Genomic DNA, 21,341 nt, shown 5'->3' on the forward strand with positions numbered 1-21,341 from the left:
ATAAGAATATTTATTGAGCACCTACTATTTGCCAGGCATCGTTGTAGTCTTGAAGATAGCCGATGAAAATAATAGACTGGGAACCAGCAAGCTCTGGCCCTTGGGCCAAACATGGCCCCCCTGTTTTTGTAAATAAAGTTTTACTGGCACACATCCACACTCGTTTTCGTACATATTGTCTATGGCTGCTCTATAACAACAGAGTATTGTGCCAGACTGAAATATTTACTATCTTACTACTCTCTTACTCTTTACAGTAAAACTGAGCCAGCCTCTGCTATAGACAAAACTTCTACCGTCATGGAGCTTACAAGCTATTACAGAGACAGGCAGTAACAAAATAAGTTTTATCATGGTTGGTGGTAATACATGCAACCAAGAATCAGAAAGCAGGGAAGGGGTTAAGGGAGTGTTGTGAGGGAGTCAGAGAAAGCCATGTTGCACAGATGATTTGTGAGCAAAAATCTAAAGAGGTGAGAGACCGACTCTGTGGAAATCTGGGGGAAGCAGCAGGTGCCAAGGCCTGAGAGGGAAATTTCAAGAAGCTGCAGGAAGCTGTGTGGCTGAACAGGTATGAGGGAAGAAGATGTAGAGCATTTTTGGGGCCGAGTAGAGCAGGGCACTACAGGCCATTGTAAGACATTGGGATTTACTCTAAGGACCCTAGTTTCTCTTTTGTAAAATCTACAATACTCATTTCATTCAAATACTGAGGCCATAGCAATGGATACCACATTTTTAGGCAAAATGCTATTTATGTTGAAAAATTTCTGTTCTACCCTGCTTAGCAATCTTGCTAAATTTGACCAGTGTTCAGGGAAGAGAACAGAAGAGTTGATGGCTGAATATTATTACTGTTTTAAAAGTATTTCTGCAGATAGGTCTTATCCTGAGTCAGCTATGCTGATGTGCTAATGTCAGACAGCATGTTCTAAGTAAGCCTTTAGATTAGCCTCCGTAGTACTAAATTTCAAAAGGAGCGTTTGGGATATTTTTTCCCTTGGTATTTGCCAAGAATGTAATTGATCCACTAGCTCTGTATCTGAATGGACCACCTTCCTCCTGCCCCCACGCAGTGTAGCCTCTCCTCAGTACAGATGGACGGGTGGGCACTGATGGGGAACTGACTTGATGCTAGGAACCACCCCTGCTTTCAAAGAGCTTACAGTCTAATTACGGGATAAAGGTTATAGAAAACTCTTTTCCGTCTTTGATCTTCCTCTTAAAGTATTTATCAAGTGTTTGCGTATTCCAACCCACTGTTTCTGCATACTTTAATTATGTGGTGTATGTGCTATGCAGTTGTTTAGTCCTTTTTTTTTTTTTTTCTTCGCTTTTTAGGGCCACACCCACAGCATATGGAAGGTTCCATGCTAGTGGTCGAATTGGAGCTGCAAATGCTGGTCACAGCCACAGCAATGCAGGATCCAAGCCTCGTCTGTAACCTACACCACAGCTCATGGCAATGCTGGATCCTTAACCCACTGAGCGAGGCCAGGGATCAAAACCACATCCTCATGGATCCTAGTTAACCTCTGAGCCACAAAGGGAACTCCTACTCCTTTTTTTTTTTTTTTTTTTTTTTTTTTTTTTTTTTTTTTAAATGTAGAAAGGGCTAAGGCTGAGAGATGATGTGACTTGGTCAGGTTTACTTAGCTAATAAATACAAGAGAAGGTACTAGTGGCCAGGTCTCTCCTTTATCAGTACAATGCACACTTTTCCATCCTGTTTTTATTGTTTATCAAGGATCCATTATTTTGTCATAAATATATGTTAAGATTTATATTCGCCCCCAATGAATACATACCTTTGCATAGAAAAAAAAAAAGACCATGAACATGTACACCACATAACTACAGTATGCCAAAATAGAAATATCATTATTCAAGTCAGGCAGCACAACTTATGGCCAAGTGTAATGAAACTTCTAATTCTTGAAAATAGTTATGAGCTAATAATATTCTCTTTTCTTGAATGTCTTCAAACAGCCTTAATTTTTTATGTAGAAAAAAAATCTGATACAGAGGAAAGAGAAATTAATACTAGATTAAGAGTCCCTCAAATCCATAGGATCTGTGTATAAATTTCTCTTTAATCGCCAAGAGTCAGAATTTAGTAAGCACTTAATAAATGCAGCAATGCTTATCATTAATGCAAGGTTATCTGTTTATTCCAATTTCCCATTCATTTGTGTTCTTCTGGCAGCTGATTTATCATTATAGTACTAAACAAGTCTATAATTTTGATTGTCTTCACTATAGCTCTTGTAGTTTTAGTTATTGATGTTTCTAAAAGATTTAAATTAAGGTTCTGTCTTTAGAAATCCAAACATCCAAATGAACATTTGAATATTACCAAATAAGTTTATATTTAGAATCACACACACATGATTAGACTATTTTCTTTGCCTCTGAAGATATTGACATCAAATAGACCTCACCTCATGTGTTTTCTCCTTTAAATGGATTTAACTCTTGTTTCTTCAATATGATTTTCTCCAGATATTCAAAAAGTGAAAATACTTTATTGTATGTAAGTAAAATATAATAACAGAGTTCTCACTGTGGCATGATGGGTTAGGGATCCAGCACTGACATAACTGTGGCATAGGTTATAGCTGTAGCTTGGATTCAACCCCTGGCCCAAGAACTTCTATATGCTGCAAGGATGGCCAAAAAACCCCAAAGATAATGACATAACTACTTCAATTTATAATTTTTCCCCTAGCTTTTTGTTTCTAACATTGAGAGATTTTCTGCTTTCATTAGCCTCCCAGAATTCTCATTTGTAAAGTCATTGGGACCTTTGGTCATCTGTTACTTTCAGACATCCTTGTAGTTCTGATTCTATGTTTTAAAAGATGTCTAGGAGTTCCCTCTGTGGTGCAGTGAGGTACGAATCTGACTGAAGTGGCACAGTTCCCTCTGGAGGTATGGGTTTGATCCCTGGCCTGGTGAAGTGAATTAAAGGATCAGGCATTGCTACAGTTGTGGCTTAGGTCACAGCTGAGGCTCAGATTCAATCCTTGGCCCAGGAACATCCAAAGGCCGCAAGTGCAGCCATAAAAAAAAAAAAAAAAAGATATCCAAACTATGGCATTTTTCCCAGTAAAGACTATGTTATTGATTGATTATAATATAAAAGAGATTATAAACTACACTTGCATATTTCTGTGTGTATTAATTTAAACATCTTTTTTTTTCTCTGCAAGGTCTTTCACTTGAATGAGGCCAACCAACTGACGTATTGCTCATTAATCATGCATATTAACTGGAGTAGTTAAAGCTTTAAAATCTAACTCACCATTCTGTCCACAAGGACTAGTTCTTGTTTTCTAAATGTGATGACATACACTTCAGACACTGCTAATTAAGTCTTTCCCTTGGAAATTCATCCTGACATGTTTCAGGAACATTTTTCCCCCTTGAGTATAAGTTCATTAAATTATTAATACCTTTATATAAGTCTTGTAGGATTACCTAAACAAGGCACTTTCTCTATTTTAAAACCATAGTTCACAGTGAAGGATGAAATAGAACTCACTTTCTTACATCTTCTTCTTAGTCAAAAACAATGGATCAAGTAAATATCAGAGAATAATAGATATTACATTTACTAACCCAGAATGTTAAAGGGAGGTAAAAAATATTTTGTACATGTAAATGGAAATGTGTATTAGTCAGGGTTTTCCAGAAAAATGAAACAAAAGCACAAGATGTGTATACACAGGAGAGAGAGACCGAGATAAAAATTGAGATCAATTTATTTTAAGGAATTGATTCACACAGTGTTAGAGGCTTGGTAAATCCAAAATCTGTAGAGTAGGCTGGCAGGCTGGAGACCCAGTAAAGAGCCGCAGTTTGAGCTCAAAGGCAGTCTGCTAGCAGAATTCCTTCTTGCCTGGGGGAGGTCAAGCTTTGTTCCATTCAGGCCTTCAGCTGGCAGGGGAAACCCACCCACATTATGGAGGGCAGTCTAATTTACTCAAAGTCCACCATTTATATGTTAATTTCATCCAAAAATCACCTTCACAGAAACATCCAGAAAAATGTTTGACCAAATAACTGGGCACTGTGGCCCAACCAATTTGATATATAAACCTAACCATCACAAAATGCTATACAGATAATCAACTGCTGATTATCTGCACAGATGGAAGGAAATGCTGCCATAAGCAATCTAAATCAGATAACCTACAGTCAGATAACCTATTGAGCTTCTGAATTAAATGATGAGTTTGTACAAGTTTGATCTTCCTGGTTCTGTTATCTATGCAGGCAAATACTTGGGTCAACTTCATTCTGTGGCCCCTTTAAGACACAACTCCCAGTGGTTCCCCATCACAATTAAAGTGAGAAAACTCAGAGCCCTCACCACAATCTTCAAGGCCCAGCTAATCTGCCCTTCCTACCACCCATCCACTGGCTTGTTCTTCTCCAGCCACCTGTGTTTCTTGCTGATTCTTGAATAAACCATGTTCAGGTCTTTGTCCTCACTGTCCCATCTGCTGGATGCCCTTGCTCAGCCCTTGCACAGCTCACAAACTCACTTGGTTCAGGTGTCTGCTGAGACCTCTCCTGATTTTTCTGTCTGAAACTGCATACCTCCCTATCTGACTTTGTTTCCCTTTTACCCTGCTTTACTTTGTATGCTTCTTATTGCTATCCAGAATTTATATCTCAACTTGTATCATTATAAGATAGGCAGGCAGTATGGTAGAGGAGTAATAATCAGAGATGATGGAGCCAAGTTGCCTGGATTCGAGTCCCAACTCTGCTGCTTTCTAGACATGTGACCTCAGGCAAGTTGCTCAGTCACTCAGTTGCCTCATCTGCAAAACAGATACCTTGAAGATATTTTAAAGATCTTGAATATTTAATGAAATAGTAGGTATAAATTGCTTTGAACTGTGTCTGGCAGGGAAAAAGGACTCTGTGTTATCCATTACTATTACTATTGCTATCCCTACTGGAATATAAGCTCTATAAGAACAGAATGGATTCAGGGTATTCCCAGAGCACAGAAAAGGATCTGGCCCATAGTAGGGACTCAATAAATGTTTGTTGAATAAATTAATGAATGAATCTGGGCATATGCCAGCTGGTGGGGGAAATGTTCTACAAAAACACGAAGAGATGGCAGGTGAACAAATGATGAGTTTAAAAGTTGTCATGGAGGAGTTCCTGTTGTGGCTCAGTGGTTAATGAATACGACTAGGAACCATGAGGTTGCGGGTCCGATCCCTGGTATTGCTCAGTGGGTTAAGGATCTGGCGTTGCCGTGAGCTCTGGTGTAGGTTGCAGACGCGGCTCGGATCCCGTGTTGCTGTGGCTCTGGTGTAGACTGGGGGCTACAACTCCAGTTAGACGCCTAGCTTGGGAACCTCTATGTGCCTCGGGTGCAGCCCTAGAAAAGGCAAAAAGACAATAATAATAATAATAATAGTTGTCATGGAAATTTTGTCTAGTTAGAAAGCTGAGTTGGTTAGGTTTTATATATGTGTTTATGTGCATGTATGCTTGGAATAAAATGTAACTGGGGTATCTGCCTGAAGAATACTTCTCTAGAGGGAATAGAAAAGTCAAAGAAGAACATAAAAAAATCTAGCAAAAGACCCACAGCCGGGGCTGGCAGGGCCAACTGAGGTACCAGCTTCTGCAGGACACCTTAACCTTATTCTGGGAAAAGGTTGGAGCTGAAGGAGAAAGAGTCTGTGGGAAGGCAGACTGATCATGACAGACTCAGAATTCCTTTTAGCTCACAGTTGCAAGTAACCTTGGATGTTAGATTTAAGGAAATGAAAAATAGTATTGAAGTCAAAAACAAACATAGCCAGTACTTATATAATCGACTGTTCCCAAATGTTCAGTTTTTGAAGATCATCAATACATAATCCCAATACTTAAATTGATCATTAAAGTACAAGGAGTGGGAGATGCCTCTGAGCATAGTTGCTGGAAAGGTTGGCAATAAGTGTGAGAGCACAGAAGGACCAAAGACATTTATGTGACACATTTATGTCAGGGCACAAGTGTCCAGGGCAGGTTGTCTGTGGTTGAGGGGACTCTTCAGTGTTTAGTGTCCCATCTTATTGCTGAGGGTGTGTAGATGGCTTACTCCACCTGCATTTCCCTCCCATCCCATCCAAGTGACCCTGCCCCATCTCCCCTCCCAAAGAGAAGTTTAGAGAAAGTTACTGAAAGTTTGGGAAGGAACTTAATTCTCACCTTCCCTCCATGAAACTCCTGAGTTTACCTATAACCAAATGAACAACACTGTCCAAATACCTGTTGTGAATAACTATTCCTTCTCTTCTAACTTGAAGGCAAGATCCAGGCATTAGTCATTCGTATATTTTCCCCTATAACAGTATGTAAAACACACACGGTACATTTCTGCTGAATAAATTTACTTATCTTTTTGATAAGTCTTGAAATCAGTATTTAAATATCCAAATGCAGTTCAATCCATTATATTCAAATTGATGGATGGAGAATTATGCACTGAAAACCCTTCTGTTTCAAAATTGTGTGACCTTCATAGTATCACCTTATGGATCTTCTGGAACTCTTTTTGTTTACCAGAGAGTTATTGAATAGCTGCAAAATGTATTCCTATAAATTTGTTTGGTGCTGGTCAATTCAATCCTTCTCATTGAAACTGCAGTTTTAAAATTCCACCCCTTGGTGATAACATTTTGTATGTTAAAGAATGCAACTCAAAAATGCTGAAAGTGCATCCTTTAACTTTACTTTCATTGAAATCAAGATATAAAATGTCATTAATGATTTCTTTGTTCCAGCACTGGCTGGTTAGGCTGAGTTCATTCTTGTTTCACTGGCTCAAACTCTGATCTGTCTGAAGTTTGTTGAGGAACCTCATTGCATTGTTCTCAGGCTAACATTTCCATTAAATAAGACACTCTTGGTTTATGTGCATTATTTGTTCCTCTACATGTTGATTTTATCTACTCTAAGTCTAAAAATGTTAACAGTTCCCTTAATAAAGTGAAAGCTGCTTGAGGCCTTCATGAGAGTGCTTGAAGATGGGGACCCAGGGACATCATTCTCAGACAAGGAAGGCAGGGTCCAAGGCCTGATTCTCCTCCAGCCTATGAGCACACCTGCCATGAAGTTCCACAACTCTCAGTACACCCCAGCGTCCACCCTCTCACTGCAGCACAGAGGTGTCAACATACATCATACCGTGTTAAGCCACACCCTACTGCCACCCAACCCATGATGCCAAGATGAACCAAGGGTCTTGGCAAAGATTGGCAGTAGCATGCATAGAAAACTGAGCCTGCAGTTGGGACTGAGAAAGTTGGTGGTTTGGCAAGACAAGAGTCCAATCCAGTCTAAGTGAAAGGTTGTGGTTGGCCTGCTGGCAGGTCCTCAGAAGTCAGGGCAGATTCTGAGGCAAATGCAGGCAGCACTCAGGTGAACATGTAGAACTAGGAAGGCTTAAGTTCCAAAGAGCAAGATAATAAGACACTGGGACATTTAAAATCTGGGTTGGTGGTGAGAAAACAAGAGAACCTCAACAAGTAGAGCAGCAAAGTAACCAAAATTGTGAAAGATCATGATACACCCAAAGGAAACCTTAATACTGAGGATTATGGGTTTTAGGATCAGATACATTTGGATTTAAATTGTGGTCCCCAGTTAAGAGGAGAGTGATTTGGAGCTAGATGTTTAACTTTTCTTTATCTGTAGAATGAGAACGGTGTAACGCACCCACTGTGGTTTTAAACTGATTTAATGAAATAATCTAAGTCCATGCTTAGCACTCAGGGACCGTAGCAAGTATTGGATAAAAAGTCACCCTTTTAGTAATTGTTCTAAACTCTTGTTTCCTGGTACATGGATAACTTGAGGTACGCAAAGGAGAGCTGATTGTTGTTATACCCAGCCAGAAAGGATTTAAGGGGTCAGACCTTAACTATACTTATTTTAATGACCAAATTAGTACCAATATGATAACTTAAGAGGAATACCAAACAGTGACTATAGACAATACTGACCACAGACCAGACCATGTGACCCAGGCCAATATTGTGAGGAAGTGTTATGATTTGTTCAGATTATCATCTGTTCAATTGTGGGGTTAGTTAATATTGTCACATTAGTTACTGGTAGAGTCCTTCCAATGGGGAGAAAAAGAAAAGAACAGAGAGAGATGCAGAGATTTTGACATGATTTAGAAATTTTAAGATCCCAACCTAAATAAGAAAAACAATATTGAGAATAGCATCGCAATATGGATTTGTCTTTCCTTAGTTCTAAATCTATTTCAAATACTTTGTTCATGTTGAGTTACATCCTCTTCCCGTGTTCTTACAACAGCCACTTGTCAGATCCCTGAAATAATGAGACCTGATGACTATGCTTTTTGCTGTCTTAGATGTATTTTTAAAGATGTTAAGAGATAAAATTCACTTAGGATATTATGCATTGCTCATATAAGGATTCTTTCCCAATTTTTTCACATATCATTGATTTCAATATGTGGTAACTCTTTACATCAGTCATAAATCTTATTTCCGTTCACCAAGTAAAAAAAGAAAACTGAACTTCCCAGATAGTCTGTAATGTTTTCCTGTGTAATTAACACCTCCTTCACAGTTGTGAGTGCCAGTCAAAACCCTGTCTCCTCTTCCTTGACATTTCCTTGGTACCTTGTTCAAGCTGAGCTGATGCCTAAGAGTGTGCTAAATACACACATGGGAACAGGGGAATTCTGGAGAGGAGCCAGCTGTATTAGCGGGACCTGGCAATTTAGAGAGATTACTTACACACATGCCTCCCCTGTGGGCTTGGGGACTGCATACCACCCTTTATTTCAGTCTGATTACTGCCATAACTTGTCCTCCTCATCATCATCCTCATCAACAACAAAAACCATCTGTCAGATAAGTAACAGTCGTCCGTTATTTGCATTCTTCCCCTCTTAATGCTCCTGGAGCACCAAGTGTTTATAAATCAAGTGGCTAATTTAAGATACATGTGCTCTCATACTGCAAGTCATCCTGGAAGCATCAGGTTATTTTTACTGTTGAAAATTTGTCGATGTCATTTATTTAAATAGACTTGGGTTTTTTTCTCCTTCCTGACAGTATTGACCCTCTGTGGTCTTGTACACAGATTCAGATGGATGAAGTCATTCAAATTAAATCATTCTATTGTGGAAATATCCTGATTCCATTTTATAAAGTTTGTGTTGAAGTATAATACACATTCAGAAAAAATATGTTTCCTAAGAAGACATCTTGTTAATTTTTCACAGATTGAGCACATCCATGTAATCTGCACACAGTTCAAGAATAAGAGCCTCAATACCACCTTCCCCATAGCCCTCTGATGCTCTCAGTCACTCCCCACTCCCATATTGGTGACCTATTGCAACTTCTAACAGCTTATATTAGTAGTTCCTGCTTTGATTCCTTATATAAATCAGTCAGCATTATGTTTACATGATTCATCCATATTGTTGCATGCAGTTGTATTCCATCCATTTTCATTGCTATATAGTATTCCATTGCATGAATAACCTACAGTTTACTTTTTCTATTTCTATTCTTAACGGATATCTTGATTGTTATTTTAGATGAAAAAAATTCACTATGCAAGGTTGACTTTTTTAACTGAAGCAAAGAACATATTTTAGAAAGTTTTTGATATATTATCAACCACTTTTAAGTGAAAAAATGGATATTTGGATAAAAGATGATAGAAGGGCAGGAAGAAAATTGTATCAGATATTATAATAGGAATGTTGTTTTTTTAATTAAGGAGAAAAATCTCTAGCATAAAATTTACCATCTTAACCATTTCAAGTCAGTTCAGTATTGTTAAGTATATTCACATTGTTGTGAAAGAACTCTAGAACTTTTTCATCTTGTGAAAACTAAAGCTCTGTTCCCATTAAACAACTCCCTTTCCCCCTCCTCCCAGCCCCTGGCCACCACCATTCTGCTTTCTATTTCTATAAATTTGACTACTCTAAGTACCTCATGTAAGTGAAATCTTATATTATTTGTCTTTTAGGGACTTATTTGACTATGCCTGTTTCAATTAGCATAATGTCTTCAAGGTTCATCCATGTCCTCAAGGTTGTAGCATGTAACAGAATTTCCTTCCTTTTCAAAGCTAAATAATACTTTGGTATGAATTGTACCACATTTAGTTTATCCACTCATATGTTAATGGATGTTTGGATGGTTCTACCTCTTGGCTATTCCAAATAGTGCTACTTATTAACGTGGGTGTGTAAATATCTCTTTAAGATCCAGCTTTCAGTCCTTTTGGACATATACCCAAAGTGGAATTTCTGGATCACGTGATCACATGAACTTCCATGTGGAAGTTCTACTTTTCATTATTTTAGGTACCTGCATAGTGTTTTCCATAGCAGTTGCACCATTCTACAACCTCACCAATAGTGCATAAGCATTCCAGTTTCTCCAGATCCGCACCAACTTATTTTCTGTTTTTTTAAAGTAATGAATGTGTGTTTGTGGTATGAATTTTATATATCATCTCTTTTTTAATTCTTAACAAATGTGCTGCGAGGTATTATAAGTACAAATTTTATAGCAGTGACATCTTGACACAAAAAGCTTCCATAGAAGAAAAGGCTGGGATTCTAATCCAGGTGGTCCTGAAGTTGACAATGGGGTTTTTATTCTTAAAGTCCCATATAATCACAAGACCAACTCAGCTGTTTTGTTTTGAGCTGCAGTTTATAAGACTAAGGGCTACAGAAGATTGCCCAACTTTAAATATGGTATAAGAGGTTGAGGTTTAGAACAGGGGTTCTCAAAGTGTGGTCTCTAGACCAGTAGTGTCAGTGTCACTGGGAACTTATTATAAATGCAAGTTCTCAGGTCCCACCCGGACCTGCTGAATCAGAAACTGCGAAGTGGGGTTAGCAATCTGTTTCATTTAGGTCCCCCATGGATGTGGATGCATCACCGGGTGAGAGCACCATTGGGCTTAAATCATTAGACAAGCGTCTAAACTGCTGTCTATTAACATTTATACTGTTGCCAAACAGGAAACTTAAATGTAGAGCCCTTTGAGATTTCCACAGTAACTTGACATGGTAAATCTGCATTTTATGTTTTATACTCCAATTTTCAGAAAAGTGTTGGGTTAGCCCAATCATAATTATGCTGGATCAGTGGGTTTCCATCCATTTGGAGATTTAGCCAGACTCCAATTGATCAGAGTTTCTTATAAACAAATGGCCACTTGGGAGCAAACATCCTAATAGGAAGGCCACTCCCAGATCAGCATTTATCTGTACTTGCTGGGATTTTCATCCCAACCCACATCCAAGTCCCCACTTTTTGTCTTACTTTACAGTGGGTATAGAGTGAACCCTGTAATGAAAGAGACAGAAGTGAAGACAAACATGCAACAACTGTTCCTCCCTTTACATCACATGGGTATTCCCTGGTCCCACCATCAATAATCCCAGCCCCAGAATATGGAATCTAAAAAAAACAAACTCATAGAAGCAGAGACAGAATGCTGGCTGCCAAAGGCTGAGGAGTGGGGGAGATGATGAGATGTTGGTTAAAGTGTAGACACCTCCAGTTAGAAGATGAGTAAGTTTGAAGATCTTGTACAGCATGGTGACTATAATTAACAATAGTGTATTTATACTTGAGAGTTGCTAAGAGGGTAGATTTTAAATGTTCTCAACCTCCCCTACCCCCGCCCCCAATGATAATTATGCAGGGTGATGGAGGTATTAACTAAACTTTAGTCCTTATGTGTAAGTGTGTGAAGTCATCACTTTGTACATGAAACTCACCCAGTATTACATGTCCATTATATCTCAATAAAGTTGTAGAAGAAAAAATTTCAAATTTGCTTTAGCGTGTTACTACAAGTTCAAGCCTTGAAACCACATTTAAACTGAATATCTATACCAGATGAAGTTATCTGTGCACAATGTGTTCCAATAATTTAACAGTCTTCAAAAATATCTTACCTGAATGTCCACTCTTTGCAAGAATGCATAGAGAAAATCGGTGTTCCTTTGCACTCGTCTGTCGATGCAGCCGTACACTCCAACAGTTACAAGGCTGGCTTGAATGATGGTATAAATCAGCAGTGATGTGCAAGAATTTGGAAGTCTGCCCATATACTGAAACATGAATGCTTTTTACTCCCCACCTTAAGACATGCCAAGGTGATGTTACAATATCTGACACTTGGTTTATCTTAAACATTAACTCTACGATAAAAGTTGATCAACAGTCAACCTCATTTTCCCCACTTCCTGCCCAAGTCAATATATATGTCTCCTTTAATGAAAGGAGAATGCATGCAAAAGTGGATCCTATGGTTTTAACTTACCCTAACCTAAAAGAAAGAACCCATCACCTACTCCAATGCCATTGATTTTGTTTCTTTGTGCTCTTGTAAATTAATAAATTACAATGCTCCCACTTTCTAAGTAAACTTTTCATCATTGATTTGTCCTTGGGGGCTAATTGACTTACATTTACTGAAAGACCCAATATATTGATTTTCATAATGTGTAAACTGCAAGATGAGAAAATTATGTACATGTATATAACTTTTATTCAATATCCATAATATTAAATTATATATTGATTCTAATCTTACAACCCCTGCAAAGGAACTCCAAAGTTTAGATCTCTAAAACAGAAGGTACATGAAAATACTACCACCTATATTTCTGATTTTAATACAAGTGTTTAAAAATCTGTTCTGTTGATGTTTGCTAGGGTTTTTTATGAAAACATCTACTATTTTTATATGGAGTCCTTGATAGTGTATACTTAACTTGCCTTCAGCAATAATGGAAGCATTTCTCATCCAGTCACAGCATCATACTTGCTTACCCACCTTGCAAAGCTTACTTTGCTACTTAAGCTGTCACTGGGTTTCCTACACCGCTCTAAGCCTAGATGAAGACCAGAGAAATCAAGCAACTTTGCCTAACACTTTCAGAGGAAGAAAATCATCAGTGAAATAGGCCTTTCTGGATTTATGCTTATAATTCTCCCCAAAAAGCATTGAAAGATCAACCTAATACTTGTACTTTTTACTTTTTTTTGGGGGGGGGAGTCTTCCCAGGCCTGCACCCAAAGCACATGGAAGTTCCCAGGCCAGGGGTCAAATCAGAGCTGCAGCTGCCAGCCTATGCCACAGCCACACTTGATCTGAGTCACGGCTGTGACTACACTACACCGCAGCTCACAACAATGCCAGATCCTTAACCCACTGAGTAGCGCCCAGGGAATCAAACCTGCATCCTCATGGCTACTAGTTGGGTTTGTTACTACTGAACCACAATGAGAACTCCTAATACTTGTACTTTTTAAGTAGCAACAAGCCTTAAGATGCATTGTCATACTCCAATATGGTAATAAAATAAAGTTATTGGTAACAATGAAATAGAATGAATGCTTCTCATTCAAAATGTGTGCTTTCCTTGCCTAAGCTTGCTCCCTTCAATTAGAAAGGAAAAAAGAAATTAAGAAAGTATATGTATAAGAAATTAATACTCTTTAAATGATATGAGATACATAGGTACTTAGAAATGTCATTCTGACTCTTACAATTGGAATTTAGCTAGTTGTGAATTTAGAGAGTTAGAATTCACTTACAATAATGAAGATTAATAAGCAAGGAGTGAACATTTTAGTTCACTTATAAAATAGCCTAACCAACCAAAGGGAAAAAAAGAACTAGTTAATGTGCTTTTCACAACATATGTAATTGTAATATGGCTTAGGAAAGTGCTTTTCAGACTTCAGTGAGCATAAGAATTACCTGAAGTGGTTTTTCAAATGCAGATTCACGGATCCCTTCCCCAGAAATTCTAAACGAGTAAATCCAGGATGGAGCTCAGAAATCAGTATTTTAATACCTGATCTCACCCTCAGGTAACTGCTATAACATTAGGTTTCAGACCATTCTTTGAGAAATGCCAATTTAAGATGACAAATGCATTTATTATTGCACCTGAAACCACTGAATTATCAGACAAAATGCCAAGCTTAGCCCATCTTTCAGATACTTTATCTTACTTTGCTAGAGTATCAAGGTAGACAGCCTTTAAAGGGCTGCTAATAAGAGTTACGATTTATTCATTCCAGGCACTATTTGTCTCATCTTGCTTGTTAAGAATTGTCCCATAGCTTTTAGACTTTATTAATCTCTAAAGGTCAGTGGACTTGGAATTGTTTTCTAACTTTTAGTTAATTTTTACTGTCTTTAAAATTGCTACTTAATATTGTCTCATCTTAAAATAAATGGAATCACAGTATTTATTGTCTGTTTCTCTTTGGTTTATAGGGAAGACGAGGAAAAACAGGTCCTCCAGGAAAACCAGGACCTCCGGGACCACCCGTGAGTAAACAGTAGGATTTGCCATCAGCATCCCTCTTTATTTCTCTGTGTTTATCTAAAGATTATTTTAATCCCCTGTAGATATCAATTTCTGTCTTTCTACTGTTTAAAACAGTTATACTCCCTACACCTCCCACCACCACAAACCAAGAGATTTGTGGCTGGCTGTCCTCTCACCCACTTCATTACCCAACAGGAGCAGGTGCACTGCCCACCTGTGTATCCTGAGCCATGTCACAAAATCAATGACTCCTGTTCTGAACCTACCTGACCTCTATCTCCTCCTCAGTTTCATAACATCCAGGCTGGTAGTAAGTTATACATCTGGAGAAGCATGCCCATTTTCTTGACACAACTGTTTTGCTAGTAGAATTTCACAGAATGTTGTTACTAAAGAGAGCCATAAAGATCTTGTAGGCAACTTGCTGTTCTCTTCCTTTATGCCGAGCTTCTAGAAAAAGTATTCCATTTCTTGTGGTTCTGCTAACTCTTCAACCCACTAGAGTCTCATTTGTGTCCAGGCAACTCCATTGACACTGTATGCTCTATGGTCACCAATATCCAAGTAACGAAATTCCCTGGGCACCTTTTAGACTTCACCTTGTTTCACTGCTCAATAGAAGTTTACACTGTTGACTCTTCTTCCCTTGAAATTTCCTCTTCTCTTGATTCATGGAGGCTCTTTTTTTTCTCCCACCTTTGGGGCCATCCTTTTTGTCTCTGCTATTAACAACATTTGCCCTTCCTTTGTGTCTATGTTGCATGGTTTTAAAGAATCCTAGTCTCCTATTTCAACCCAGATATCCTTACTGAGTTCCAGGCTCCCATACCCCATGCCTGCTCACTGTCTCCACTTGGAGGTCTCCTACGCACTACTAAAGGAGCATGTGCAAACTGAACTCTAAAAAATTATCCTAGATTTTTTTCTCTCCCCCTCATCCTCTACCTACAAATAGTTCCTAAATCATTCCACTTCCCATAGCTCTCATGCCTTATGCCAATGCCTGCTTTAGGCCCTTGTCAATCTGTATCTATAATTTTGTAGCCTTCTCAGAGCTGATCTCACTACCTCTACCTTCCACGAGGGGAATGATGTTTCTCAACTGTCCCTCCGATCATGTAAGCTCTGTGGTTGGAAACTCCCTATCTTTCCAGATGGATTCTGTCCCTCTGATCATGTAACCTCTGTGGTTGGAAATTCCCTATCTTTCCAGACGTATTCTGCATCTTCTACAGGCCATTTTGGTCCCTTCATAGTTTGCCTTTTACTTATCTTTGCCTATCCTTTTCCGTGCCCTTCCTTCCTTTGCAAGCTGTAATGCCATCTTATTTTACTATCTCAAAAATGCCATGCTTTGCAAATGCTCTACCCAAGGCCCAGATGAGTTCCCCTACCTGCAGGACTCAGCTCAGACCCCAGGTCTTCCATGCATCCCTTGCCAATGCTCTCAGCAGGATATGTTCATCCTCCATGATGCTGTGAGCTTTTGCCTTCTGCAGACAGAGCACGTTGTTTTATAACTCTTATCTTCCACACCACTGACCAGTGACTTTTTCTTTGGACTTCTATTTTATCATCATTGCCCAGCACAGTTTCTGGAGTGTAGCATGTGATTATTAATTATTTAATGTGTGAGTAAAATTAATGTACTTTGTAGATGAGAAAATGAAGGCTAGAAAATAAGTGACTTTTTAAAAAGACCAGAACCACCTGCTCCACCGCTAGAGGGCTCCAGACTAAGCCCCTTAGGAATCACTCAGGGTGTGATTAGGGGCCAAAATGAACAAGGTTGCTGCTATATCATTGATTTCATTTCATCCACTTCACTATTCAAGTAAACTGTTTTAGTAGCAACATACTGGTGTCAGTTGATATTGTTTATAGAACAAATGGGGAAAAAAGAAGGCATAAATTGGGCATCCTAGAATACAGGCTTTAAAGGAATTAGCTTTGTTGATTTTTTCAGACAAAATTTTCAGATAAAAAGAGAGAACACATTGTAGGATTTTCAGTAATTGTCTTGTACTATAAAGAAGAAAAGCTAGTATAGGCAAGATTAGACCGTCACATAGTTTTCTAAACCTAAGATGCTCCTTTCAAGAGAAGATAATTGTTGTCTCAAAGGAGAAATTTGAATGATGAAGGCCTTTAGGACAAGCTTGCCAGATGTCTAGGAGAGAAGAGAATTACACCAAATACTGGAATGAGTTCTCAGCTATCGATCAAATTAGTTTACTGAAGAATTTAGACAATTAAGAAATGCGACCGTATGAAAGAATTCGTAATATTCAATTCCACAGGTTTTAGTTTGTTGCCAGAGTGTTTCGGGGGGGAGAGGTACTTATTTTATTTCAAGTATTAGACTTAGAATTTAAACTCAGCTGTGGGTCTGATACAAAATGTTCATTAAATCCTGAGTATGCGGTATTTAAAAGAAAGGTGGTTTTAGGAGTTCCCTGGTGGTCTAGTGGTTAGGACTCTGCATTTTCACAGCTGCAGCCTTGGTTCAATCTCTGGTCTGGAAACTGAGATCCTAAATCAACACATAGCACAATGCATCCAAAAAAGAAAAGAAAAGAAATAAAATGGTTATCTTTTGTAATATAAAATACTAATTTGTTGGACTATACGTATAAGGGGGGAATCAGTGCCAAAAAAGAAGGTTTTGGAGTTCTCTTGTGATGCAGTGGGTTAAGGATCCAGGATTGTCACTGAAGCAGTTTGGGTCATTGCTATCTATGGCTTGGGTTCAATCCACAGCCCAGGAACTTCCACATGCTGTGAGCGTGGCCAAAAAAAGAAAAGGTTTTTATTCATAGGTCAACTTTCATTTAAAAAGAAAAAGTATTAGACTATGCTATCAGCTCATTTTTAAAGAACTGTGCTCTATGGAAACTCTGTCTTTTTGATTCTGGGATAACTCCTCTAGTTGACTAAAATATCTCTTCTCTAAATCAAGTATTATCAAATTTTCATCTTGGGTTACAGTTTTCATCAGCTTTTAAATTTTTTTGAAGTTATTCACTTAATAGGTTGAGCCTATGATGGGCATATCAACATACTGCAAGAAGTCCTATGAAGCACCTCATCATCCTTGCAGGAATTAGTTAAGGGCAAAGTTGAAAAGAAAGGTAAAATACTTCACTCCCCACATTTTTCAATGCCACCTTCATGTTTAATATTCCTAAAAATAATGTACTTTATCAAGAGGACTGTTATTTTCCAAATGGCAAGAAATGAATAGAGTTCCTCAAAATCAGTCCTTTCAGATTATATTAACTGGAGTTCCTGTTGTGGCTCAGTGGTTAAGAGCCCGTCATAGCATCCATGGTGATGCAAGTTCAATCCCTGGCCTCACTCAGTGGAGTAAGGATCCAGTGTTGCGGAAAGCTGTGGCATAGGTCACAGATGCAGCTAGGATCTGATGATACTGTTGCTGTGGCATAGGCCAGCAGCTGCAGCTCCAATTTGACCCTAAACCCAGGAATTTCCTTATGCTGCAGGTATGGCAGTAAAAAGAAAAAGGAAAAAAAAAAAGATTATATTAACTAACATTTTAAGAAAAGTAGCTTATAAGAAAACAATCAACCTGCACATAATTCACATTTTTAATAGATTCACAAACATTTATTTAAGAACCATGATGTGCCTAACAATCTGTTAGGAGCTGGGCTTGAAAAAATGAATATGATATCGTCCTGGCCCTTTAAGAATTCAAGTTTAATTCACAGAAAATGTGAACAGAGGAAGAAAACTTAGAAAAGACAATATCAGGGTGGTTTCCTTCAGGAATTGAGGCTCAACCTTAAAACAAGGAGAAATTCCTGCTCATCACAACATGGATAAATCCAGAGGATGTTAAGTGGAATAAGCCAGTCACAAAAGACAAGGACTGCATGATTTCACTTTATAAAATTTATGAGTGCCTCATTTGAAACTATTTTCTCCCATTCTGTAAGTTGTCTTTTTCTTTTTTTTTTTTTTTTTTTTTTTTTTTTTTTTTTTTTTGTGGTTTCCTTTGCTGTGCAGAAGCTTGTCAGTTTGATTAGGTCCCATTGGTTTATTTTTGCTTTTATTTCTGTTGCCTTGGGAAACTGACCTAAGAAAACATTTGTATGATTGATGTCAGAGAACGTTTTGCCTATATTCTTTTCTAGGAGTTTGATGGTATCTTGTCTTATGTTTAAGTCCTTAAGCCATTTTGAGTTTATTTTTGTGCATGGTGTGAGGGTGTGTTCCAGTTTCTTTGATTTACACGAAGCTGTCCAATTTTCCCAGCACCCTTCCTGAAAAGACTGTCTTTTCCCATTTTATATTCTTGCCTCCTTTGTCAAAGATAAATTGACTGTAGGTGTCTGGGTTTATTTCTGGGTTCTCTATTCTGTTCCATTAGTTTGTATGTCTGTTTTGGTACCAGTACCACACTGTCTTGATTACTGTGTATTTTATTACAATTTACTTATGACTAAAAAGATGTCCCCTTACTTTTCGACATTTTTAGTTCAAAATGTGGTTATTTTTCACTTATTTGTCTTTTTATACATTGTACCTTATGTGACATGAGCCCCACTTTCTAGCAGGAAGGAGAAGAAAAAGAAGAAAGTTTGTTGGGAACTGATCTCCTGACTGAAATCAGGACAGACCCCCACCCACTTGGCTAACTTATGAGATTCCAAAAGCATCTGTTAGAAAGTCTTATGACAATGTGAAATATAAAAAATATTAATTTTCTCTTATCAAGCAATAGTCAAATAGTATATAATGTCTCAAATGAATGAATAGTATAGTATATAATTTTAACACAATATGTATGATCAATTAGACTTCAGAAAATTTAGGGGACTTTTTTTATTGATTTATTCTCATTAGTATGATCATCTGAAAAGAACCAAGGAATAGGGGTTATAAGGAGGCACGGATCCTTTGATAACAGCATGCTTTGCTCAGTTTCTTCAAGAAAATCTTCTTTTCTCCAGGGCTTTAGAGATGTTCACTAAATCAAAGGTAGTATTGTTATTTAAGGAAGTGTCAATGAAGATTTTTAAAAATGGGGGAAAGAAATCTCTAATGGCCTAAAGCGAATCAAATAATTAAAACATTTTACCTAATCCTTTGACTTGTGATTCTTTTTTCTGAAGCCAAATTTGTTTTTTCTCATTTTCTTAAGAAACATTTTTACCAAAAAAAGAAGTTCTTTACAAAGATTACTTTCGTACAACTTTCCATTTAGCATATGTATATATGTGGGTATATGTAATATATGTATATATAATATATATACATATAGATATATATATCTATATATGGAAGGACAAATTTTTTACTCTGTGAGAGTACATTTCCCGGGGGGGGGGGGAGAATTCTAGTAAAGGAGTTTACTAAAAGTAGATCTTTTGAACTAATGTTATTAAATTATCTTTATGAATTAGTTTTCCATCAAAGTCATATATGTTACTCCAATATATTACTCCCCACACTTAACAGTAATCTTTCCTCTCTTAGAGGAAGATTTAGTTGAAATTTACACACACACATAATAAAAGTATTCTTAATTGGGATACTGGTAATTGAGGAGTATCTAACTGGCTCACAGAGCCGGCCACAACCTTTATGACGAGCATACTTTTTACAAAGCATTGGTTCAATTTCCTGTGAACAAACAGAGCTCATCTTACCTACACAAAGGAAAAAGCTCCCAAATTCCCCCAAGGAACTTCTGTCATCTTGCATTGAATAAATATTCTTCATCAGAAGGAAACCATTAAGTAGCGATGTCTTGGATTGATTATACCTGCAAATACACTAAGATTATGCTTGGGAGCAGTTTTTCAGAGAGGAAGCATGAGTGCATTAAGCATCTCCCTGGGGAAGGAAATAGCACTAACTCCTGAGGAAACAGATCCAAAAGAGAGAGAGATGGATCAGGAGAGATTATTACAGCACCACCTCTGTATCTGGCATGCCACTGCCAAAGTCTGATGTAATCCTCACAACCATCATGAGAAGTGGAAATCATCCTCATTTTATAATTGGGTGAAGGATGCTTAGAAATGTCAAGTAACTTGCCCAAGATCACACAGGTGTATGTGGGCGAGCCAGAATTGAAACCCAGGAAGTGATCCCTAAGCCCACCTTTATTCCTGGACCTCAGATAGGAAAGACACAGTGGGTGGTGTAGGACAAATCCTCATTACCATGCTGTGCCCTCCGCCAGTTCTCCTGATGTTTCCACATTTCCATTTCCTTTTCTGCAAATCTGAAATGATAGCACCTGCCTCATCTACTTCCCACAGTTGTTGAGAATCAAATGCTTTGTATGTGAAAGAACTTTCTTATAAATATAAATCTCTAGGTAAATATCTCTTAAATCCATTACTATTATTTTGAACATTCATTCACACATATCATATTGTAAATGAAAGACATTAAGTCTGCAATTGAACCAACACATTTTTTCTCTTCAAAATCTAGTTAACCAGAACTTAAAAATGTCTTTCAACGAGCTGCTAAAATGTAAGACTGTATGCTCTACAGATGGATTACTTATCTAGGTTTGTAAATCCACTCCTGAAGGCATAAATTACTCCTACCAGGTGGTAATAACAAGAGGTCTGTGTAGCCAGGGATTTTTTTTTTCTCCTCTGGTTTACTCTGTGGGACTGATGTGTTCTCAGGGCTTTTTCACCCACGATGAGCTGATGAGTTTTATTAGTTGTCATGTTCCCTAAGTCCCAACCACAATCACTCACTCTCCAATAAAAATTTCTTTTGTCTTTAAAGCCTTCTACTTATCTGAGTAGCATAAGCAATGGAAAATACTGGCCTCGTGTTAGATAATGAGGGTTGGAAAGTCTCAATGCTTGGAATACCTTAGTTTATTTCCAAAGTATTCTGGGTTTTCCTTCCTTTAGAAGAGAGCGGAGCAGGTGGCAATGAGGCGGAGCAG

General features: G+C 38.0%; 1 protein-coding gene across 5 annotated transcripts in view; it reads left to right on the plus strand.

Annotated features, from left to right (window-relative positions):
- COL19A1 (collagen type XIX alpha 1 chain) overlaps positions 1-21,341 on the plus strand; it is a 357,656-nt gene that overhangs the window by 211,080 nt on the left and 125,235 nt on the right. For all 5 annotated transcript variants that reach the window (XM_084958732.1, XM_003121272.6, XM_084958748.1 and 2 more), the window contains exon 17: positions 14,341-14,394. In XM_084958732.1, the coding sequence (XP_084814858.1) occupies positions 14,341-14,394 (54 nt within the window). The remainder of the gene's footprint in view (positions 1-14,340; positions 14,395-21,341) is intronic.

This window comes from Sus scrofa, chromosome 1 (assembly GCF_054392235.1).
Source record: "Sus scrofa isolate SSC_HxYL_T2T_F1_AM1 chromosome 1, Sscrofa_HxYL_maternal_Yorkshire_Landrace_v2.0, whole genome shotgun sequence".
Taxonomy (NCBI): Eukaryota; Metazoa; Chordata; class Mammalia; order Artiodactyla; family Suidae; genus Sus; species Sus scrofa.